A 25,069-nucleotide genomic window follows, 5' to 3' on the forward strand; every position below is an offset into this window, starting at 1 on the left:
TATGCTCTGAAAGTCACCCAGGTCCCTGTTGATATTGTGCTTTCCCAAGCCTTTTAGTCAGGGCTACATCACCACAAAAGCCTGGTTGCTGGAGTCTTGCAGCAGCAGCTGTTCTTTTTATTTATTAAGTATGTTGATGGTTTCACACATCTTCCTTTTTATAGTGATGGAAGCTGCAGAAATCAACAGTGCCATCAACTGCGAGATAGAATAAGATGGGAAAAAAAAAAAAAGGATAAATTGAATCCATTTTAGGGGGAGTGAAGATGTTCAGCATGTACTACAATATCACTATTGTTCTTAGCTTTTTAAAACTGACAAAAGACAGGAGGGTGCATACTTCTGATTTAATCTAACTCACCAGATATGCAATAACAATCACAATATCTGGTCTACAATTCCATCCATCCATCCATCCATCCATCCATCCATCCAGCCATCCATCCATCCATCCATCCCCTCTTATTCCAATGCAGGGTTGCAGTGGAGCGAGAGCCTATCCCAGCTGGCACCAGGCGAGAGGCAGGGTACACCCTGGACAGGTCACCAGTAGATCCACAATTCCAATTCCCTGAAATACCTTAAATTAGCACATCAATTAACATTAGCCAACATTACGCAGATATTCTTCCTCACAGCTGTTTTATTCGTTCAACTTCTCACATTACAAATACTTCAAATGTATGCATACAGTTACAGTTGGCAGCAAATGAATATATGACATTAAATCTTTTACTTCAGTACTACAAACCAACTATAAAAACTGATGTCTGTATTGTAGCGTAAATTAAATCAGGAAGAAAATGTAAAAAAAGAAAAGAAAAAGAACTTACATAGAAATGTGAAATGACTTAATAAAAATCATAATGATACCAGGTAAAAAAAAAAAAGTTAATAAATAACCTTCCCAGCATTCAATTAAAAACTATTGAAATTTTGCAATCACGTAATACTAACAGACAATCAATTTTCTTTTCATGTGAAAATGTGGAGCACATTACAGCAATTAGAAAAACTAGACATAGAGTTTAACACATCACCCCAAAAAAAAAAAAAAAATCTGATCCAAATGATAGTTATACAATTTCAGTTGAAAATAGAGCAAATGCTAAATACATTATCGACCTAGTATATACAATGTTTTCAATCACAGTAGCATGGTAGTAGCAAAATAAGTAAATAAGCACAAAACTAATGTTTAAAAATAAATTCAGGTATAAATTATTTTTTTTCTTTTGCAGACATCAGCATGAACAACAGGAAACAAAAAGTTTGTAAAAAGACTGCATGATTTATATGGATCAAATGACTTAGACTGCGGAGAACTGTTTCTGGAAAAAGAATAAGTATTGCACATAATGGCTCAAAGATAACTTGCAACATTAAATCACATTCAGGTTATGTCCCAAAGCATGCCACATCACAAAGGGGGGGTCAAGTGATCAAGTCTCCTCATCTATGTCCTACTGAGTGTCCTCCACATTACAAAAACACATCCAAAAGTGTTGTCACGGTGTATATTGCATAAACATCATGTCTGTGTAAGGAAGGCAGACTCAATCATGAAAAGAGAGGCTACAAGAGAGGCTATCTCAAAGAGAAAAAGAAAAGGTTAAAAAGGAAAAAGGTCTAGTGCATTACATTAGGTCCTGCATTATCACTAGCCATGTTATCACTTATGCATGCCAAGAATAAGTAGAACTTACAGGCATTCTCAGAAAGAGGATCTAAATATTCATACAGCTGATATCCACTCCAGTGGTAGAAGGGAAGATTTCACATTGACCAAAGCCAAAACATTTACCCTAATAATAATAATCATAATAATAATCTTATTTACTACACCTAGGAGCAAAATATCAGATTATATTCAAGACTATCAAAATCCGATTAGAAAGGTCTTGCCATGCCTTAGGATCCTGTAATTATGTTTAATAGGAGATAGGAGAATCTGTATACGACTGGCTAGTGATAGCCTCTTTTTTTAAAGTTTATTCTGTTTTCCTTTTTTTTGTTTTTAAATCTACAGAATCACACCAATGCATCAGACAGTTTTTAGATTTACCAGCACTTAAATATATAAAAGCTAATTGAAAATTATATCATTCATTTTTTTTTAAATGAAGTTTACCATAAATGCAGATCTTTTAGTAACAAAGGTACAAAATTATTTTTCACCAAGTGAAAAAAATGAGGTATTGCAAAAGGAGTTCTCCCATTTGTGAAAAATGTGCCTAAAATGACTATTGAAAAAAATATTTAGAAAAAGTAGTGCATAATAAATGTATATATGTTCATGACAAAATAATCAGCTATAAAACACTGTACAAAAATCAGCAGGCCATGTATAAAATAATATCTTTATCTCTGTGACAGCAAATTCTAGCTACTACCATATCCAACCACAACACTTGTGATAGAAGCTCCAGTCACAGCAGAGCGTGCAGTGGTACACCATGAGGACAGCTCAGGGAGACTGGACTGTGCATTCCCATTAGTTAGTACTACGTTAGCATGTTAGCTTCCAGTGCTAATATCCCTGACGATATAAAGTGAATAAATACTACTGCCAATACCTGAGCCCTGAGGGCTGTGTCTATCAGCTGAAACCCACAAACCGAAACTGCAGCCTTTCCTCTGTTGCACGACAAGAGGACATTATCCTGAAACCCTTAGATCAACCACTTTTTTTTCTTTTTTCTTGATGATGTATTTAGGCCAATCTTTGGTTTGCCCTGTCTGGTTACAAAGTGTTGACTTTCATACCAAGTCCTAAAAACTCATGCCATCAATCTAAACGTGTGCCAAACCGAGGGGAGATTTTGTTTTGTGACGTGGCCAGATGCTATACACTGAGCTGCTTGAAAAACTCAATAATCCATCCATCTGAAACAGAGTTCCTACAATTTGCACTTAACCTTTGGTAAATGGTACAGTTCTTCTCTAATCCTGCAAAAATAAGAAAATGCACCCTTCTTAAATTAAACTTTCATAGTTCGTGTACTGATTTAGGTATGATGAACCTCCACTTAAATTTTATGTTACTTTCAACAACAAATGTAAGCAGCTTTGCCAGCTAATACCAAAAACGGAAAAAAGCAGTCAAGTAAAAAAAAGAAAAAAAAACTAAATCCAAATCTAATGCATCCATATGCTCATGCACACTTAAAGTCAAAACATAAATGGGATTTCACTCTTCTTAGCATTTGCTTCTTCTAGAAGGCCAAATAAAAAATAAAATAAATTATCTTTTTTTTTTTATTAAACTTAAAAGAAAAGTGCATTTATATTTCATATCACAGCCCGTACCCCCTCCCTAATATCTCAGTCGCTCCCCGATCCTGTTCCCCCCCAACCCCTCCACCCTCCTTGCCTCAGTTCCAGCGGAAGGAGATGTGTCGTGGTCGGTCTCCTCCCTCCTTCACCAGCGGCTTGTGAAACTCGCGCCCGGCCCGAGAATGGATGGCTGCCCAGCAGTACTCACAGTAGTACTGCAGACAGGTCACGTTGGCGCAGAAAAAAGGAGCAAACTTCCCCCCACAGCGGGTGCCCTGGCACTCATCGCACAGCTGGTCGTCCAGGACATATGGCTTCACTTCCACCTGAGAAGACAGAAGATGTGGGTGATGGGGAGGAAAAAAAAATGGAGGTTGAGAAAAATTTTAATGCACAAACTACAGCATGTTGGAAAAGTGGAAATTATTATTTTATGCACATTTTTTTGGCTGAATGTAGAGCTGCTGGCATCAGATTGTCTTACCCGTTTATCAATCTCCCCGTGTTGCAGTTGAACAAATCGGGCACTAATGGCTGCAATGTAGCTTTGCTGATTGGAGAAGGCCACTCTCCCTGCGCCTTTTGGATATTTGAGTTCAGGGTCTGTATCGATCCCAGCATAACACACTCCCCCATACAGACGGTCCATGATCATGGCAAGCTCAACTGGAACAGCAACACACAATATAAGTTAACATCTTAATATTCTAACATGCAGTTAAGCTTAGGGATCTAATCACTTGTGTACCTGCACGTAGTGGACGCGGAACACCTCCTACAAAAATGGTCTTCCTCGGGTCCAGTGGCTGAGAGCCATCCATTACAAAATCGCTGTCATTAAGGTTCCAGGGCCGGATCTGGACCTATAAAAACCAAGAGGAAACAATATTTCATCAGGCAAAAAAAGGAGACTTTTTGATTTACAGACAACATGTAATACTGATGAGCAAATTTACTTCAAAACACATATGCTAGAGGTAGAACAAACTAACTCACAGGTTTATCTTTAATAGTAGGGCTGGAGACACACAGATAAAGCTTTCCATCCTCTTGAATGCAGGCATCAATCAGAGCCTGGACAGAGCTCTCATCTTGAAACAGCAGGAATGCATATCCTAGAAATGTTGCAAGGCCAGAACAATGAGTAAGCACAGAAATCATAGCCGCACATGGGCACAGATATAATGTTTGGCTGACCCGTCTCACCTTTTGGTGGAAAATAAGACTTGCTCTCAGCCTTGTGGGGCCAGTCTACAAATAAATGGCCAAATCGACGGAAACTGGCAGTAATTTCATCTGAAAAGGGGAACTTTGTTAGTGAATCAGTAACAGTATTGCATGTCAAAGGTTGCATATTTGAAATTTGAAATGGAAAGATTAATCTGAACTTGTCATCACCTTCATCTATGTCTGGGGGCAGCCCTCCGACAAACACCTTACGAGAATAACGCTCCACACGTTCACCGTTGAGGTGAGGGAAACAGTGGGTTGAACCAAGGCCAGCAAGTCCATGGTCACCTGACTCATCTTCTCCAAAAGAGCGTTCATCTTCCATGGGAAACAGAGACGAATGGCCTGAAGGAGAAAAAGATTGGATCAAAATGTTGGTTCACCACAGCTGAGGTTAAAAATTATTAGAATTTTGATGAGGGGCAGGGGAATGACATGAATCAAAGTTTGAATGCAAATAGATGGATATCATGGAATAAGAAGCAGACATCAGGGCTGTATTTCATGACCAGGTAGAAGCAAAAGAATTATTAATCCCTTCTAGTTCTTGTGTGAGGGCCTGTATAAAATTATATCCAATGCAAATTAATGATCTTAGTCCCATTTAAACAGTTACTGGCACCGACAAAAATCTAGCAGAGAGAGGCAAAACAAAATGATCACAGAGCTCATCAAGACACAAACAAGCTTTACCTCGTCTTCTGCCATAACTTCTCGCTGCATGTAAAACAACAAAAAAACCCTTCTGAAATAGAGTTTTGAAACAGACATTTTTTTTTAACTACATGTAAAAATATTACCAGGGCTTGAAATGTACTGTCTGAGCCACCAGCTAAGTTAGCAGCAACTTTAGATGTAGCACTAAATGCAAAACAAAAAGCATGCATCAAACTAAGCATACACACACACACACAAACACCAAAAAGTTCTGCTCAAAATATCAACACCATTTGCTTTAGACAGTGCATCTGTGGTGCATTTTATTCACATTCTGCTATCACTCAGTTTAAAGCAACATTACGTTCCTATTTAAAGAGCTATTCAGTTTGATCCTTTGCCAAAGTGATAAAAAAGTAATTTATACCGTATATATATATATATATATATATATACATACATATACATATATATACATATATATATGTATAAACTGTACTAAATAGAAATAGAAATCCAATAATGGACAAGTGAAAATTTTACCAAAGATGAGGCGCATTTATGGTCTCATCCTATAATACCCACACATTCATGTTTCTATATTTTTTAGCTCTGAAAAATTTGTTTTAACACCCACAATTTTTATCTTGTGGCAGACATCAATTTCAAGCCCTGAGCTGAGTCCTATGGATTGTATTACATACCATTCATAGGTAGAGGCCCATCACCACTCTGGTGAGAGAAGCTGTAGCGTCCTGACATGATAAGAACAGTAAAGACTTCAGAACATGATGTTAACTGGAATGCTATTTATAATCAATTTCTGTTTCCTCACATACAAACAGCTACCCAGCTCAGTGATGTTGGAATAGTTTGGGGTAATATACAAGAAAAAGGATAAGTTCAAAAAAAGTATGAGTAATTTAACAGAAAAATCAAATGGTGCCTCAACTACAATACAGATGAAATGTGCATCTGAATACAGGATGTGTGCTTCACTACTTTTTGTTTCAGTATGCAATTTATTAGTTAATTTGAAGTCACGTAAAAAAAAAAACAAAAGTAAAAAAGAAAAAAAAGTACTCAAATTTTAAGGGTTCCTGCTCTTCTATTGTCCTAAATATCCACAAAGTTTAATAGAAATCAGCTGGAAACTTGAAATGAAATGTTTATCACAATCCTCCACCTTGGTTTGAAACTTAAATGAAACAGTGGCATGTGGCAGAGATGGAGACTGACTCGAGTCACACTTAAGTAGCATTTCCAATGACTTGAGACTCGACTTGGACGTGCGAACAAATCTTTCTCTCTTTTTTCCCCCCGTATCTTCCTTCTGTCCAATCTGCTGTCTGTGTTGTGTACTGTCATTTCCCCTGACATAATGTCAGAAAAAAAACAGATGCATCTGCACGCACAATCAAAACATTTACTGAGCTTGGACCTCAGATTTTACATGTTTAACTGTTGCAATACATCTGAGTCAAATTATTAATGGGTCATTAAGAGGCTTGTGCAGAACTTAAATTAATTTGAATCAAGTGTGTTGCAGCAGGAAAACATCTAAAACCTGCAGGACAGTTGGTAATCTTGCACTAAAGTGTAGCATATTGGCCCTCATGGAAAAAAAATTAAATGAACTGCAGTATTAGTTTTTAAATGTCTCCAAGTCCAGATGACTTTCGGATGACATTAAGAACTCTTGGATAAGTTATGTTAAGAGCATATTTATCAATGTGAATAAATTTCCATGTTGATCTACAGGTTTTCCAAATTCAAAGAAAAGATTGTTTTACTGTACTCTAAGACTCTGCTCTCATACAGTTAGATGCCCAGTCCTTCTTGAACAAGAATTTTACTGCAAAATGTACTTTGTTGGTGCCAACATCCCAAGTACAAATGATTCGAACAGTGCATGATATTTTCTGCATTTTAGTACGTATGCATAAGAGTAAACTTGCCAATTAATACTGGCAGGATTGTGAAATGATAGCCAAACTGTACTTCTTGTCAATTACACGCAAAAACCTGTGAATTTGTATGCAGCCCGCAGTGAGATAAACAATCCTCTCCTTACAATTGTTAGTGTGGGAACCAACCTTTTAAGGAGTCCTGTTCAGCCCTCATAATGTCAATCAGGGAGTTCTCCAGAGATTGCATGCTGAAACCATCGAAAGGCCGTGTTCTCTCCTGCTGAAAGGGAAGAAGACAACAGTTATGTCTCATCGCTTCCCTCCTCACCTGTTAAGCAGTACAGGTTGAAACATCTTTAATATAGTTTGCAATGGTGCCAATACCTACTAACAGGAAAAATAAAACCAGCCCTGTTGAGGAATGAGTGGAAATCTGAAAATGGAACCTAAATTCTATGACTAGTACAAAAAGAAAAGAAAATTGTATTTGATCGCAGTAGAAATGTAAATATACTACTTAAGCTTATTAATAGGCATCCTTAAAATTTAACCAAATGCATTAGAAGTGAAGTTGCATTACTGATTATATAAACAGCAGTTGAGGGCATGCAAAGCTGCAAAGGAGCACAAGACTTTTTAAAATCAGGACAAGAGAAAAAGACATGTGATCACACCAGATGATAAGACTGCTCTCATTTAACCAAGTGATCTAGATAAGACCAAAGACATAAGCGCTCACACAATTCATCCATTTAGTTAGCTGCGCTATGACGTATCCTGTTTCGCTAAAAGGCTTATTTATTACATTTGACACAGATGAGTATGTTAACAAGCCTCATCATAATTTGCCCCAAGAAATTACACAAGACATATTTACATTTATAAAAGGGGCCACAGTCCAAGTCTGTAGCCATTTTCACAAGAGTTAATGAAGTCCATTTTAGCTCTTTTTATACTAATCTAAATACCTTAAGGTTAATTTTATGTTATGTGCCCACCTGGAAAGGATAAACATTGTCATTGCGACTCATGCTGTCCTCCACCCAGCCCTTGTGATTGATGCCAGAGGTATTTCTAGGAAACTTCTGCGAAGGAACCTGTAGAATAAATGGTCAAGTTTCATATAAGTTTTCAAACACATTTACATGTACAACCCCTCATATTTTTGCAAATATTTTAGTATAATCTTTTCACATCTGTGCAAAGATGAGCAGAGTTATATCACCTACCTGGTTATTGGGGAAGGACTTCTTAAGTGGGGAGATAGAGTTAAGGCCCGTCATCCCTCCACCTACTCCCCGCCGGTAGTCCCGAAACCCCTGTGTGCCTCCCCATCCACCATAGCCACCTGGGCTCCAAGAGGTGGATGTGGGAGTGGAAGGACTCTGGTAGCTACCCCAAGGTGAAGGGGGTTTGTTCTGAGAAGGAGCAAGGTGGGGCAGTTGGGTGAATGGTCCAGTGCGGTGGGGATGCGGAGGAAAGGAAGGCTGGTGCTGATGAGGGCTAGCTGGGGAGCGTCGGTGCTGTTGTGGAACTCCTTGGCCATGGGGGTGGTAGTGCTGGGGATGAGGTGCAGGAGGGTGGTGTTGGGAGACTGGTCCAATCTGTGCTGAGAAACTACCTCCCACTCCAAAGCCAGGGCCAGCATGGTGAGAGAAGTTCTGGAACAGTAAAGGAGCGCCATTGGTGTTGGAGCCAGCAGGTCCAAAGAACCCTCCAACATCTTCCCCAACCACTGGAGACTGGGTGGATGGGACAGCTGGGGACCAATTATTGAAGCTGGTCAAAGAAGATGAAGAGGAGGTGGACTGTGCACAGCTGGTACCCATTCCCAGACTGTCCTGGTAGTCAAATCCACTTAGCACAGGGGACTCCATCCTCAACTTCTCCTTCCCACCGCTGTTTTCCAAGGAGCCTTTCTCCAACGAACTATCTTCAGGAAGAGCTCCCTCAAGCTCTCCTAGGCCTCCTCCAGGCTCCTGCTGGCTCGGAGACAGGGCCTGCGGCTGGGTCTGGACCTGAGACTTCTCCTGCATGTCTTGGAGGTCCAAGGCCTTGGACTTGTCTGACTCCAGAATCTCATCTTGCATGTTACTGTGCTGTGCTACAGAAGGGAACAGCCAAGCACTGCCCCCATTGGTGGAGCAGGTGTTGTTTACGAAGGAAGGGGGGCTAGGGGGGGTTGAGGGGTGATGAGGGTGCTGGGTTTGAAGGTGAGGAGGAATCCTTACAGGGAAAGCAGATTTGTTACCACTGCTGTTCTTCACTAGAACTCCAAAGCCGTAGTCCCCCATTTAGGAAACCCAGTAAATTTTCAGTTCACTTTTGGCTTTCACCGTATTGTTTTACCTATAATATGGACACAAGAGGGGTGGACAAAGGGGTGACAAATAAAAAATTAAACTTGTCATATTAATCTGATCACTAAAAGCGACTAAACAGAAGCCTTGCCAAACGCAGTGAATGTGCTTGGGCTGCACCCTGCCTGGTCTTGTGATGCAATCAATGAGATTAAATCATTGGCGTGGCCATGGGAGGCCTGGGTGAAATATAACACTACAGCGCGCAGACAACCACGGAAAACACCCAGCCTAACCAGAGCAGGCAGTTAACAGTCTGAGCTGGTTAGGCTGGCGTCTCCAAAGGTCGTTACGCAGCTAGCAGCAAGCTAACAGCTGCTCCACCACCTTCCATGCGCCCGATTAATCACGAAGAGCCAAGCAGTCAGTTTTTAAGGACATTTCTGTATTACAGTGCGAACATGAACGCTCGAGTGCTGTGGTGGGTTGCAGCACGTACACTTACCGACTAATCTCTCCTTTTCCAGCAATGACCTCTTCATACGCAACCATTTAAATACAGGAAAATGTTGATGACGTCTCCTGTCTGTTCTGCATCTAGGGTAGTTCCCCTCACCAAGCCGCTAGGCTAGCATAACAGCCGATAACCGCAGAGACGTTGAGCATATTTGCAAAGCAGCTAGTAGGCAATAAGCGAACTCGGGTGCTGTGACGTCCCTCGAAAATGTCGTTAACGTACACAGCAGTATTATCAGTGGTATGTATTTTCCAGGATATGACAAGTTAGAAATGGTGTATGGCTCTTTAAACGACCTCGGCTGTTTCGTGTCCTGTATGTTCAATGTCACACAGCCTACCAGTCCTTGTCATCATTTTCACATCTCGAAAAAACGATACGCGATCTCAACAGCTACTTTGATGTATTGTCAACCAAGTATATTTGATTATATGTCGGGTATAGCTACCTTCAGTTCGGCGTCATTACCTTATCGTTTTGATGTTGCCATATTTTAGCGTTTTCCCTTTTTCTGCTTTTCCAAAGCAGCCGGTGTAAATGGTCTCTTCTCTCTTCTAGATGACAGCTGGGCCAGTCGGGAGACACTTCCGTCTACAAGCCCCGCCTTCCCTGCTATTCACCAGCCACTGTGTGGAAGGGTTCCCCTTTGAAACCCCGCCCATTTCTATGAGATCTTACCTTCTGATTGGATAATTGCTCAGGGTTAACACCCACAGCACTACTTTTCAATGAATAGCAGATACGTTTTCCAAATAAGGAGGATGTGAAATCAGTAGGATGATTTGTAGTGAAAATACATTGACGATCAAAGAAAAATAGTCCAAATTTACAAAAGTGGATTAATTTAAATGCTTAAAAATCATGTTTTACTATTTGCAATCATATGTTCTGAAGATGGGTTAATTTAGCCAAGAAAATTTTTAACTAAGGAAAGAGATAGATAGATAGATAGATAGATAGATAGATAGATAGATAGATAGATAGATAGATAGATAGATAGATAGATAGATAGATAGATAGATAGATGAGTGGATGGGTAAGTGATGCTTGGATAACCTGGATCTGCAGCAGAGTACAGCATAGCAATCTCATTAAATTAAGCTGCTGCTATTTTCAGAGCATAATCAAGCATTAGAGTACATTAATTTTACTTAGGTCAGATCTGTGCTATGCTGTTATTATACCAACATCATGCCTTCATTTAATAGAACATAGATTTACATCTTTATGTGGCTATGCTGGCTCTCTCATCTGTTGTCTACCTTTGGCAAAACTGATTTGTGTTTATTTCTCTTTTCAGAGGCTGATCTATTATCAGCCCTCTTGTTGGGTCAGGAGATAACATGTAATCCTGATCAAATGTAGTTTAGTCACCCACAATATGCATTAACCAACTTTGAGTGTTTAAAACTAAACAAGTACAATGGGTCCTACTGGGAAAACAGAATTTAGCAACCGGGCTGCTATTAACAATACAATGAGGTTTAAAACAAGCTCAAAAAATAATATCTTACAACTGTCCACTAAGGACTCTAGTAGAGGCTTCCCGGGTATTTGTTTGTCCTAAAAACAATGAACAAACTACAATGCCAGCAGACTAACTGGTTTTAGAAAGTACTCGAGAAAGATAAAGTGGCTGAAAGGCAACACATTTTCACTCACTTTCTTCTCAACTCTTTAAAGCAGTGTTTACTGTTTGCATGTTGAGTCAGTCTTGTTAACACACTGCTTCAGTCCCCCAAGGCAGACCCACCTTTCATTAGTATCCTGTAGTAGCTGTCGAACATATTACCCCACCCCACTCTCTGCAGGGCCTGTTGGGGTGGTTTAGCAATTGTGTCTTGAGCTCCTAGTTTCTTCTTAGAAATCACATACAACTTGTCCAGATGTTGTAGGTTAAATATTCTCAACTAGCATCTGGATTGACATGGGTGTAAAACTGTGTTTTAAGGGTTTTTATTTATTTATTTATGTTTTACTCGCTTTGCTGTTGTATACTGTAAACCTTTTGAGTTGTGTCAGCATTTTTATTTTCCCCTGAAAGCACCACTCTCTGTTTCAACCGGTGAAATTGTGCTGCGGTAAGGAGGTTCCACTCTGTTTATGAAGCCAAGCACATTGACGTGACTATTCAATATACAGCACATGATACCAGTTAGCTACCAGTTAACTGCTTTTAGTAGCCTAAATACAGGAGATCTGTTTTTTGAGGCCTAAAAGGAGACAAAAAATGGGGTTCAGGTATTCACCCCAAATGGTTCTTAAATGATTAATTCGTGTAACTTAGGCACTCAGTGATTAATTTATTAGTTCACTCTGGAGCACAGGGCATTTACAAAGCGCCTGAGGCCAGCTTTCTCAGGTTTCTCTGCTCAGACGTACAGTCTCCCTACGCAGTTCAGCCTCCTCTCAGATGGTCGTCTCCAATATTGACAGAGCTCCGTTGCTATACCAACCACGCAAGCTGGGAAATTTCTGGTCCAGCTAACTGCCTATTGTTTGGCAAGGTCATCTATCTCAGACTCAGGTATTGTTGTAAGAAGCAGAGTGTGACACAGCATATTTTCTTGAATTGCACTGTGACCTTGCTTTTTACAATAAACAGATTATGCTTGTACTCTGTTTGGATAATTTCTTTATAGATGCCATTTTAATATAAATACAAAGGTTGAGAATGATAGCATAGCAGTTCAAACCAGTACTAAAAGTAGCTGTGAAGCAATGTGAAGAGATTGAACTGAATCTTTGCCATGTATAAAAGGATTCAAGTGAAACTACTGCAACACCTAAGACTGCAAAACAACAAAACAACCATTCTTGAAGAAAGTTATAGTGAAGAACAGGGGGAGCTGTTGTTTTAGGAAATCTACATTGCCACAGTCAACATGTTGAAGGGTCCCTAGGTCCAACACTGAAGCCCACTTTAGGAGTATGCCACAGTATGTAAATAATTTTCAAGTCATTATGCAAATTACTTATAAGCCCCCGCCCCTCCCCAAAAAAGTTACCAAAGTTACCTTGACATTTGGTTTTAAACCCAAAAATGAAACTATCCCATAAAGCAGCATGACTGTATCACTTGTTCAACCCTCTGAGACTCCTAAATAAAAACCTTTAGAACACAATATCACAGACAACCATGTAATAGGGGATTTTTTTTGTTTCCTTTTTTGAAGATTTTACTGTTTTCTCAGAGCTTCTAACACTCCTTTATGAGCGTAAACTGGCTGTCATGTCTAAAACTGGTGTAATGTCACATCTGTGGTTTCTTTTAAGTTGGCTAGTTTTTTTTTTTTGTTTTTCTTGTAAAACCTCTGATAAAGCAGGATATTTGGGAGCAAATGCACCATAAAGTAACATTTCAAAATGAGGTCTGACCTGCAAAATACTTAGCTGTTATTGGTTTCTGCTCTTAAAGAATTTATGTAGCTTCAATCTGGTGGCTCAAATCAGTCCTGTTACAAATCGAACACCTGCGCCTTTTCCCCATCTGCTTGTGTTAGATTGCAGAGACATGTCACCACCCAGTGGTGTTTTAGCATCCCTACATGCTCAAAGATGACTTGGAGATCAGTAACTGCAGAGCTGCTGATGTTAAAGCAGCATGGTATGTCATGACGTGATGTGTTGCTTCGTGTCTGTCAGACTTCATACAAAGTGAAAAAAGGAAGGATTTGTGTGACCAACCCCCATATATAGACCATAAGGGCAACTCTGTATATTTAACTCAATTCAAGAATAACTGTGAGCCCTCAAACACCAGTTGGAAGGCTACCTTTCAAATGAGAGCACTGTCTAAATGTTTGGTGAGGCAGTGTACACTGTTGGGACAACTCATAAAAACTGACACCCAAAACCCACCTCTCGCATTGCACACAATCCAGAGCTGCTGACGTAACTGTTTAGGCCTCTCAATAGGGAGGATATTTCCAGTCCTTGAAACTTTAAACATAGCCTCTATTTCACTGTCAGGAAGGAGTCGGCAAGTCAAACAAGAATACGGTGTCTTTTAACCTGTGTGTACACCTGAGACGTCAAGGCCCTTTCTGCTGCCCTGCTCAGAGCTAGACGACAGTTTAGCCTCTTTAAGGTCCTCTTTACACTTCTACTAAGACATATCTTGGAGAACACCAGTTGTTTTATGACACAAAATACTTTAATGAGAAGATGATACATCCAACCTCAAAAGTCCAAAGATTCTGTTAGGGCCATGTGCCCTTACAAGTGAGTTACAGATTCTAAACAATGTCCTGTGTTTTTGAAGCAGTGAATCAGAGTCCTTGTGCTTAACGGAGGAAAGCAAATAATGTGGCAGTGGAGCATTAACGATGAAGGAAACGGTTAGTTTTTTTTTTTTTTTAATTTCCTCTGAACACATACAGAAAAGCAATTTTGAGCCACTAGGTTATTACAAAAAGCCATATCAAACCTAATGACAGAGCGGAACAGATTGTCATTTTACACACATACAGTACATTCTTAATAGGATTAGCTTATGTCTTGTGTTGGGATATAACAGTAACCCCAACTTTCACAACAAAAAAGAAAAAAAAGGAAAAACAAAATGCCTGAAAGCCTTAATTACAACAGTCTATAAATACCTGGGAAAAAAACTTTTATCTGACTTAAGTAAATCTAGAAAACTAAAATATGAGAAAATTTGAACAGAGCCACAAAATCTGAGTTTTATCTGCTTTTTGCACCAAGCACTCCTCAGCATGTAACATGCCACACTTCTAAAGCTAAGGCATGTGACCAGCCTGAAATGGTCAAAAGTTCCTATCTGTGACCTAATAGAGGAAGAGGAGTCCTAGGAGAAGTTAAGACAGAGTGAATCATCACATTTTAAAAAGAGACATTAAGCTCTCCCTCTTGCTCCACTCCTCTCTGCCTCCCTGTGTTGCTGGCTCTTGGCTGTGGCCCAGAGGAATTCTCTGGTGGCCTCGGTAAATATAACATTTAGAATAACAGCGCCAGAGCCCCTGTGTGTGGACTTAACCCAGTTCCTGGGTCCTTGCTGTGTTGCCTGCGGCTCTAACGGGCAGAATAACAGGCCTTCGTGTCTGAACTAGGTAAGAGACCAGAAAGGGAGAAAAAAAGGCTAATTTAGAGACGGCCAGCGATCTGGAAGGTGTCTGTCAAGCCTCTTTCCTGCCTGCTGGGACCCCAGACAAGGGCAGCATGGCTTGGATGAAGAAAGGGGCTCAAATCTGGTCCTAAGGAGCCATGTGGGGATGCAGTCTTTGATAAGGAAAACCAGGTTGCTCAAATGAAATATAGCCTCTGATTAGAGGGTGATTACTCTGGTAAAATGGTCTTCTTTCTCAAGCTGCAGCAGTCCAACACAAACTAAGAATCATCCAAAGTGCAAAATCTAAGACTTTTGTAGCTCAACACCATCATAAAAATAGCTCAACTTTAAATCTTCCCCTGACAAAGAATCGTCCATTCACTTAAATCACAGAGAAGCGGTCACTGTGGACATTAACAAGTTTAGGCACCTTGTTGTTTTGTGAATTATTATCATTTTTTTTACATTTCAAACTAAACCCTCTTCTCTTGGCTGCACATTAATGGTCGTTGACAATTGAGTGGAAAACCAACTCAAAGAGAACGTTTTACATTTGACAGTTTGATTTCAATTTGTGAACAGCAACATCTCTTGAAGCTGAACACCTGACAACAATCTCTGGTATCTCAGAGATTCAGCTTTCGAAGCTTTGTTAACAACGAAAGAGAAAAATGCTACGTTAAGAATATATCCAAAATAATGGAATCTGCTCTTTTAGCTCCCATTCGGTGCCGCCAAATACAGCAGCACTGATGACATCGGAGATCCGTCTTGGCGCTCTTATTTCTAGTTTTACAAGAGACACATCTATATACATGAGTGTGATGTAATTGTTCATATTCATAGTTTTACATGTACGTCCTCTTTAGAGTGGACTTTCACTTTTAGACAGCACAAGTTTGTTGGCTTTTCAGCCACCATGCACTAAGATTTATATGTGCCAGAACTGGACAAAACCTGTACAGTTTGTATTTAATCATCAAGTATCTATATTTATAATACACATTCCCACTTTGAAACAGCAAATGGTGTATGTTACATATCTACAGACCAATGTGTAATGGTGCAATGCTGAGAAGAGAACAACAGACAGCTAATCATATACTATGTCTTTAGAATATCAGTAATGCATATTGTAACTATATTTATACATGTTCATATAAATATAGATAAGTATATTTCTATATACATTTTGATATTTCAACATTGCATGAAGAATAAAATAAATAATACAAATATAATCAAATCTTACAATAAGTGTGATATGAGAAATGCTATATTAGAGCCAAAACAGTCCTAACAGTTGAAATAATGATATGATAATAACAGTTGTCATTGAATTAAAAAAGAAAAAATGTGGCCTACAGTCTGGCATAACAGTTCGAGCTACACCACAATTACCCTGCAAGTTTACCATGAGGGACTGCTGGAATGACTGGAGAGACGGAAGAAGAACAGGAAAGGTCAGGGCTTGCTTCCTTCTGCTCCATCTGTCTGGGAATTTGTGCATGTGTGGAGACGTGTGTCTGTGTGTGTGATCAAGTGGAGGTGTGCATAAGTCTGCAAGTGTGGCTTTAAATGTTGAAGGGTGTGGGTGTGAGAGAGAGAGAGAGCAAGGGGGGGGTCAAAGGTCTCTTGAGCTTTCACCTCCGGATGTCGGTGGCCTTGGGGTCTTCCTGCCCGGCCACCACTCCGGCTTCTGTATTGTGGCGGCGGGATCCCGGGCTGCGGTTACGTGAGTGAGTGCTGAAGCCCACCTTGCCGGCTTTGTCCTTTTCACCTTGCCGCGAAGAGCGAGGGTGCTCCGGCTCAAGGTGGGAAGGCAAAGGGTGGCGGCGGTGCTCGTTGGCGGAGCTGGCAGGGGACGGGGCGAGGGAGGAGCAAAGGCTCAGGCTGTCACACAGAGCCCCCCAGTTCTGCTCACACTGCAGTCGGACACTCCTCGTCAGCACCTCCTTCACTTCCTCTCCGCAGCTCAGGAGAATATTCACCAGCTCCACATATGGACTGGGCAGAGAGAAGCAGATTACTCACATGAATCCTGTGATTAAATATTTGGAAGTACAATTCATCATGGTGTGGCAAATGAGGAGGAATAAATGGGATGTGCAATTAAAAACAGAACTAGCCTAAACAAGCAGGAGAATTTCAGGAATAATTAAAAAATAATAGTACATATTCAACCATGTGTAACCAGAGTAGTCGCTCACCCTTTAGGAAAAAGATCTTGGAAATGGATCATCTCCACCATCACAGCCACATTCTCTTTAGCAGCAGAGCACAGGTTGTGTTTGATGTAGCACTCTCTCTGAAGCTGGAACACCATCTCCTTAATGGACACACACTTTCTGCTGATGCAGCTAAATTTGTGCCGAATACCGTGTGCCATACATCGCAGAGCATCCTTGATAAAGGACTTGCCCTGTGTACAAGCAGAGACAAGGTCACTGGAAATCCCTTGAATTGATGCATCTGCTAAAGAACAAGAAGATAATTTGCCTCAAGTTAATGGTGATGCTTCTAACAAGCATGTTGTACTTTGGAGATGAAGTGTGCATTTCAACAGTTCTGTGGGGTGTTATAGATAATATTTCTTCTGAATTTGTCAAATATGTAAATTCCTAATATATGACCCCATAGGCTTATTAACACCAGTCCAGTCCAGCCCGAGAGATTGAATCTCTGCTGTATGAAAAGAGAGCTAACCGGGCTTCAGGCCAGCTGGCGAATGACCCCTTGTTCTAACAGTACACATATCCATCCACTAAAGGACAATTTCACTTCCCAAAAAAGGAAAAAAGAGATTATTAGGGAAATGTATTAATGATGCACTTACAGAAAGAAAAAAAAAGAGAAGAAACAGATGTTTTGAGGTATGTAGAAGATGTGTGTAGAGTAGAAGAGCAATGAAAAGGGAAGTTGCCTCTGGTTACACCATTTCTGCAAACAGGCAGATTAGCTTAGTACCTGAGAGTCAAATTTGCCAGCGTTGTGCAGGAACGTCATGCAGATTTCCTGGAGCCCTCGTATCTCGCAGGAGTTATTCTCAAAGCATTCAAACACACCACAGCCGACATCTCCTGCACTCACCAGGCAGTGCTGGATCTCAGCTGGAAATAGAGAACAGGTTAGGGGAGGGACCTTATCATCTTTTCACAGCAGAGACAACAATTTTCAAAGGTGCTGGCAACCGTATGGCTTGAAAGCACAACTTCACTTCAGCACAAATCTCTAAGCTTATGTGGTGTGTAACCATTTGCACTCTCAGAGGCAGTCAATTGTGTCCTTATGATTTAAGAGTCTGACAGTGAAAAAAAGTGCAAAGGGGTGGAGGGTGGAGAGAAGTCTAATTTCTTAGGCTGAGAGATTCCTGCAGAGGAAGACTAGGTGACAGATATTACTGTGTCATTCTGCACCACAATCCATCTGCACTGTGTAGCATTGAGAGGGGATGGTGCATTGCAGATACAGCCTTTTACTACCACAAATGCAGTCATTTCAGTTTATATCTATCCACTACATGTGCATCAAGTCTCTCATTACTGCTAATGTGCACTGACATGGGTTACAAACTGAAAAAAAAAAACATATAGCTTTATGAGAGGTGCCTTATAGCAGCAATGTAGGCAGAAAGACATATCAGTTCCACTGACTGGTCTTTAAGGGCCACTTTCTTCTTACATTACCCTTTTAATATACTTAAAACACATTCAACCAAGATCATAAGGAAGTAAAGTATCTTAGGTACTATGAAACATGTGGCCACAAGGAAAACCTGTCAGAAATGGATATGCATCCTTTCTAAGATCCTGTTTTCATTTTAAATAAATGTGGTAGATTCGGTTGTGGACCAATAGGTCACGTCCAGTTATAATTAGTCGATTAACCCCCTCCCCCTCCGCCACAAATGATGAGCAAAGTAACCGTAATTTACTCTCGTGATAACTGATGGGCACGAGAATGTTTCTGTTTCAGCAGGCATTGCGCACCGGTTGCGCAAAGGAACCTCGCTCTTGACCAAAGAAAATAAAGGATTAAATGTGACATATTAGAAATCAAGCTTGTCAACAAAGAGCCTCTGTTTTGGGGGTGTTGGGTGGGGGGTGTCATTTGGGAGGGGGAGGCAAGAGCAGCTACGGGTTTGTATGCACGGAGCTGAACTTTAGTGCGCAGGAAAAGTGAGCCGCTGTCAGTAGTGCTTGTTTTGGCATCACGGGAATGTGCTTGGATCGTACGAGCTCGGCCGCAACGTGCATTGAATTACACAGTGGTGTTACTAGTGGTCTCTGCTGTGAAACCCGCACTGGAGTTTGTCCCCATTTTTTAGTGCGAGACAGATAACAATTAGAGACAGGTTTGTATCAGTCGGTCAATGAGAGCAATGCTGTCTTTGGAGGGCATGACAGCAGAAAAAACAGGTTAGGAAAAAGGTTGAACTTTAACGTGTTAAAGGTTTGTGTCGATTAGTCGATTCCCACTTGTCTTAAGACAGTTTCCTCAAAAGATAAATAAATCACCCCCAGTTTGTCTTCAGCGCCGACAAACCACCTTGCCACAAAACTACTGCTCTGCTAACCTGCTTGGACACATCATCACCCATCATTACTCTCTGGAATCAGGCGACACTGTAAATGCAAAGAAAAGAAAAACTTTTCTTTCCTTTTTTCTGTTACAGATAACAGCTCACACGTACACCATCGCGCACGCTCACCTAGATGTGCTGCCGTATGCGTTACCTATTATTACCTTGTGCCATTCTATTAATAGTTTACTAACGTATTAAATTTCTGTTTGAGAGTATTGACAAATTATCACATTTCCCGGGATTCGGAAAGCGCCACTCACGTGAAACGTCTGGATTTATGTCACGACGGCGGATTTCAGAAATTGCCCTAACGTGCAATCTCTCCCCCCATCCCACCCCACTCCCCCTTCCTCCTCCTGCCAGCTTTAATTTGCAGCCACAGAAACACGTGTCCAGGGCGAACCCCACATAGGTTTACATCTGAGAGCAACTTAAAAAAAACTCATTTTAATTCACACTCGTATCTTACCTGTATTCTGCAGAGAGAGGCGTCCTTTCTGGCTCGCAGGCTTCTCCGGCGGACTGTCGTGAATATCAATATTATCCGATCCCACTACTTGCTCCAGCACTGACAAAACCAGCAGCGCAACGGCCAGCTTGACCAACATTGCGTCTCGGACAGTGTGCGCCTCTATTCCCAGCAAAAGATCCGGCGGCGGTGTGAGTGAGTGCGTGGGTGTTAGCGCGCGCGCGTGTTTGTGTCTGTGCGAGGGTTCACCTTGGATCAGTGATCAGCGCAGCTGCGGCTTGGTGTCTTATGGGGCAGCTGTGAGACTGAATGCATACGCTGGAAGGGATGCTGCCTATATCTCCGAGAGCCCCGGGTGTCAATTTGGATGAAGGAGTTAAGCAGGTGTTGTCGGTTGGAGCATTACAGCCAATCAGAGACGCAGAAATCCGCGTCCAAGGTTTTAGGGGAGTGTCCAGTGAAAGTCCCCTTTTTTTGTGCTATAAAAACTGGACCCATAAAGCAATATTCATGAGTAAGTTTAATGTAAAATTCCTTTAGGGATTCACAAACCAAAATCTGTAAGACTCAAAACTATAAATCAAATTGCAACCTCTGGACCACATATTCCACATTTAGAGTCAAATAATTTGCATAAGCTGTATTGCAAGGTAATTCTTGCTTAATGTGAAGGCAGATTTATATATGGGAAGGTTTGGGGGGAAAAAAAACAAATGAATATGTGTCCAAATACTCTAGATACTATTCTAAATACTGCCAGAGTATAACCTGCTAAATTACTGAATACAAAGCATTTGAATGCACAGAAAGAACATTACCTGCACAGTGTAACCTTACAATCTGCAGCCTGATAATCTTAAACAAACAAAAGGTTTTTATAATAATCTTATGATAATATAATTATTTTAGGATACTATAATAACTGTTTCTTACCCCTGAAAGCTCCTATAAATAGGATCTCTTTAACTAACTTTTTATGAGGAGGTAAATTTGAAGAGGTCTGTTACACAATGCCTGGTTTTAGTCTGTGACAATGAGGTCTGCTAACCACTACTACAGGGAGTGATCTAAGAATAGAGGGCAAGCTCTGGCAAAGCTTCCCATTTGGAGAAGAATCTTTTTCAAGAGCAACACTTGAAGATGCCATGTTGAAAAATGTGAGCCTGTTGAAGAACCATAAGATCTCGTTCTTCTTCATTTTTTTTCAATGACATAACGATGTTGCTACTTTTTAGGTAAAGGCCTGTATAGGAGCCAGTGGAGCATTGGGAGAGTGCTGTACCAGTGACAGGAAATGACCATGAGGGTGCAGGGCGGAGGATCTGCAATTAGGTCTCAAGCCTCTAGGGGGCCCACTGACACTAATTGTTTCATCCTTTTGTTAATTACAACATAGCATTACTGCAACCTCATCATGCTTCAAACATCCAACTGTCTAAACTCATAGTCACAACTTTAGGCATGCTAAATTTTCCTCCTCACCAAACCTGAATGCCTTTGGATTGTATGCACACCCTCAAGGAAACCAAAGTTGACATGACATGCAAACTCTCAAAACCACAGCTGGTGGGTTTACTGTTAAAACTCCCAGGTGTGAAACAAACTTCCACCTCCATCACTTGGCAGCAAAACATGAGGGCCAAGGAGATGGTTTAGTGTCCGTGTGTGACCCAGACCCCAAAACAAATGCATTACGCCACTGCTCAGGCACCCCATGAAAGAACATGGGGAAACGATTGGTGGTTGTGTGTGTGTTTGTGTGCATGTGTGTGTGAGAAAGACCAATAAGAGGACCAGACAGACAAACAGGCATCTGATTGTGGCCAGCCAAATTTCATAGATCTCTGACTTTAAAATCTGTTTATCATAGCATTTAATTTACTTTCATTAAATCCTTTTCATGGGAGACTCTGGCTCTGTTTGCTGGAAAAACTTTTAAAACCATGGCTATATTTAGACCATCAATGAAACTAGCCTACAGCGGGAATTGGACCCCCGTTCTAACCTAACCAAAATGACGATCACTTAGAGCTCTAAATATAGATAATTATAATCTTGAGAATGCAGTATCTATCGTTTTAATTGAGGTTTTTTCAGTCAGCAGAATGATTTTTGGAGAAGTCGCCATGGCTGAGAAATGGGAGGTATTGTGGCAAGGAGATGGTGCAGCACAGAAAACCTCAAATTTCAATATTCCTATTATGCTGTTATGGTTGATGTGGTAGACTTTATCTGCTCTGAATTTATGATTCTCTTGTCCTACTTTGCCTCCTGTACTTATAATATTAATTTGTATTTAATATGCTATCAGTTAAAAAGAAGAAAAAGAGTTGTTGTTCCAGTCTCTCTGTCACAAAAAAGCTTAAGCTTGACAGCAGTACGCAGACTACTGGATTTCCATCAAGCTCACATGTGGGGGTGTAGCACACCATGGCACGTGTCTAGAGATGAGCTTGGTTTCCATTTGAGCCTATACCACAACTGGAATCTCCTGCTCAATTCACGTCTGTTACATGCTGCCCACGCTGTCCACACACCCTCGATTTTGCCCAATCAGCACGCTGCATTGGGCCACAGGCTTGTAATGGTATGTCACCACTGCCTACTGATGCTGCATTTAGGTCTTATGGGAAAAACTGCCAGAGATCTTCAATCAGAGACTTACACCCAGAAAGTATTCAATTATTATGGTTGTTTACTTACCATCGTTTATACTAGTTAATTGAATTTGAATTTTCAATTAACTAAGTATCCTTATAGAATAGAATAGAATAGAATGCCTCTATTTTCTTATCTGAACAACATTTATAAATCACTATCCAAACTAAAAGAGCATTTTGTTATCCTAAATATAACTGAAACAACTGACTGAAAGGTCAGAAACAAAGAAACTATAATGTATTGTAATACTGTCAAACATTCAATGGTTTGACTAACCAAATAAACAAGGATCCTACTTGAACTTTTTAACTCACCAGTTTAAATATTAAATTTACAGTGTAAGTTGCTGAATAATAAAATAACATAAAATTAAATTAAATCAGTAAGTTTAGCAAAAAACAAGCATTTCCATGTTCTATATTTAAGCACTTTAATGACTTTTCATTCACACTTTGCATCAAAATTGAGTTGCAATGCTTCAGTTTCTGCTACTATGAAGAAATTCCACCTATTATTGAATTTGTTGAATATCATATATTAAATAGCACTATCACAGACAAACATCTAAAGTATGCGCACTGCTACAGTTGCGTGGCAGCGTGGGGTATTTTTCCTTTTTCAAATGTGTTTAACTGAGTGTTATTAAGAATATATGTCATGTTTACACTGTAGAAAGACATTGTCTCCTTTCAGTGACACTGTCCAGAAAATAGACAAGTATGCTTTGACAGCCATAACGTTCATTCACTTTGACTGCTGTACTGTAAACATACAGAAAGCAGACATGTGTTCTGAGTTGGGACCCCTGGGGCCCTGGCAAGTGACCGACCAATGAAACCACAACAGAGAGGCCAGGCTGGGGTGTGTGTGCTAGAGTCATTTGTGTGTGAACTGGGGGGAGATGGGGGGAGACGCTTCGCTGGGAAGGAGGCTTCTGTAACAGCAATTAATGTTACTAGTTTACAGACTCCTTATAGCACTTTACGGGAAGCATGTGGGTGTAATTTAGTTGCGAATTAAGGCTTTGTAGTAGAAAGCTTCTGGACAACAAACTCTTGAGTGACCCCACAGAGGTTTCATTCAAAACCTTACAGCGTGGTCTAACCCAATTAAATGGCTTAGATGATGGGATGAAATATAACTGCAGGTGATATTTTTTGCTTCACATGCAACTTAAAACAAAATATGATGTACATTTTTTAGATATAAACTGAGCCAAACTGAAGCATATCTGATATGTGTATTTTGTGACTACGGTCTGCACAGCAATGTGAGAGCATCCTAATGACCACCATGAGATAGCTAGTGTCTGTTTTTCTTTCTTTCTGCTTAGTATAGGCACCTGCATGAGTAGTATCAGTCTTCTTATTTAATTGCCTGCAAGAAACCAGATAAGCACAGTTTTAACTAGAGGATCAATGCTGTATTTTGACATTTTAAAGACAGTAATTTAGACCCATGCTGAGACCTCATGTTGAGTTTTACTGTATGTCATTCAATTACAGTAACTGGCCTTTGCATCACTTTTCAGTCAAACACCTGCAACATAAAATCACCTAAGCTATGCATTTCTGAGGGAAACATGTCAGCTGCTCCTTTAAACCTTAAATACATGCAAATGAAACATGTGTGATGAGCTGTAGCTGGGTGATGGCGCCTGTCATTCATCTGACTGACACACTTCTACTCAAGCATGCCAGGTGTTTACTCTCCATAATATTATTATTTGCACAAAAGGGTCATCACAAAAGGGTGACCAGTTTTGAGCGGTGCTGGAGAAAGCCACAGAAACACAATCTGAACGATCTAGACAAGAAATCTGTGCAGTAAATCACAGCTGAGCTTAAGGTCTTGCTGTGTAAACACACTGTAACTTATAAAGTCACGCAGAGGAGAAAGAGCATGAGAAGGCAGCGGTGTTGGGCTGTGAGAAGAAGAAGCTGTGAAATATCAAATACCAAAGTCTTCGAGGAACCTGAAGATGATATCTTAGTTTCTAAATTTGGCTCAGTTTTAGAACTGTGTGTGCTGTGTGTGTATGTGAGTAATCAGATGACCACACGAGAACCCTATCTCCCAAATGTTCACTCATCAGGAGCCCCCATTTAAGAAAATGATTTGTCTTTTAGCAATGCAAAAGTGTATTTTTGGCCTTTTCTGAGACAGTTTTAAGAAAGTGAAAAATTCTGTCAAGTTAAAGTGTGTTTAAATGCTGTGTTTTTCACTGTGTGTGTGTATTTTGCAACAGAAAAATGTACAATCTTGCAGCAGAGGGGTGCACAGTCCTTCTCGTTCTCAACCATTAATGCACTCTCTGGTGTGTTAACTCACCTGACTCGTGAAAAGAGAGGTTTTACTGGCCCAGCTCAGCAGGCCAGATCTGGGCTCTGATT

The 25,069-nt window shown here is 40.5% G+C and overlaps 2 protein-coding genes across 9 annotated transcripts; both read right to left on the bottom strand.

Annotated features, from left to right (window-relative positions):
* Positions 1–628: 628 nt before the first annotated feature.
* LOC121643139 (cytoplasmic polyadenylation element-binding protein 4-like) lies at positions 629–10,472 on the bottom strand. 8 transcript variants are annotated; one of them, XM_041990397.1, is made up of 12 exons: positions 10,359–10,472; positions 8,303–9,422; positions 8,072–8,170; positions 7,260–7,350; positions 5,868–5,918; positions 5,200–5,223; positions 4,675–4,851; positions 4,483–4,572; positions 4,273–4,391; positions 4,025–4,139; positions 3,761–3,942; positions 629–3,602 (listed from the first exon to the last, which is right to left on the bottom strand). In XM_041990397.1, exons 2-12 carry the CDS (start codon positions 9,365–9,367, stop codon positions 3,375–3,377), a joined length of 2,241 nt encoding a protein of 746 aa, XP_041846331.1. In that variant the 5' UTR covers positions 9,368–9,422; positions 10,359–10,472; the 3' UTR covers positions 629–3,374. The 8 variants fall into 8 exon arrangements, with proteins under 8 accessions (XP_041846331.1, XP_041846328.1, XP_041846329.1 ...); XM_041990394.1 differs by having other exon boundaries at positions 7,260–7,353; XM_041990395.1 differs by having other exon boundaries at positions 7,260–7,353; positions 10,339–10,472.
* A 3,722-nt stretch (positions 10,473–14,194) lies between these two features.
* On the bottom strand, positions 14,195–20,354 carry stc2a (stanniocalcin 2a). Its single transcript, XM_041991211.1, has 4 exons — positions 20,016–20,354; positions 17,929–18,071; positions 17,172–17,383; positions 14,195–16,968 (listed from the first exon to the last, which is right to left on the bottom strand). Exons 1-4 carry the CDS (start codon positions 20,152–20,154, stop codon positions 16,605–16,607), a joined length of 858 nt encoding a protein of 285 aa, XP_041847145.1. The 5' UTR covers positions 20,155–20,354; the 3' UTR covers positions 14,195–16,604.
* Positions 20,355–25,069: the final 4,715 nt, after the last annotated feature.

The sequence above is a fragment of the Melanotaenia boesemani genome, chromosome 7, assembly GCF_017639745.1.
Source record: "Melanotaenia boesemani isolate fMelBoe1 chromosome 7, fMelBoe1.pri, whole genome shotgun sequence".
NCBI classification, from domain to species: Eukaryota; Metazoa; Chordata; class Actinopteri; order Atheriniformes; family Melanotaeniidae; genus Melanotaenia; species Melanotaenia boesemani.

What these genes read in the sequence shown, in the direction of transcription:
- LOC121643139 (XM_041990394.1), bottom strand. Translation starts at nt 9,367, where the DNA reads ATGGGGGACTACGGCTTTGGAGTTCTAGTGAAGAACAGCAGTGGTAAC. An exon ending in ACAATGTTTATCCTTTCCAG is followed by an intron (nt 7,354 to 8,071) that starts GTGGGCACATAA and finishes CTTCCCTTTCAG; the next exon opens with CAGGAGAGAACACGGCCTTT. An exon ending in GTCTTATTTTCCACCAAAAG is followed by an intron (nt 4,392 to 4,482) that starts GTGAGACGGGTC and finishes CAACATTTCTAG; the next exon opens with GATATGCATTCCTGCTGTTT.
- stc2a (XM_041991211.1), bottom strand. Translation starts at nt 20,154, where the DNA reads ATGTTGGTCAAGCTGGCCGTTGCGCTGCTGGTTTTGTCAGTGCTGGAG. An exon ending in CCTCTCTCTGCAGAATACAG is followed by an intron (nt 18,072 to 20,015) that starts GTAAGATACGAG and finishes CTCTATTTCCAG; the next exon opens with CTGAGATCCAGCACTGCCTG. An exon ending in CTGGCAAATTTGACTCTCAG is followed by an intron (nt 17,384 to 17,928) that starts GTACTAAGCTAA and finishes GCTTGTACACAG; the next exon opens with GGCAAGTCCTTTATCAAGGA.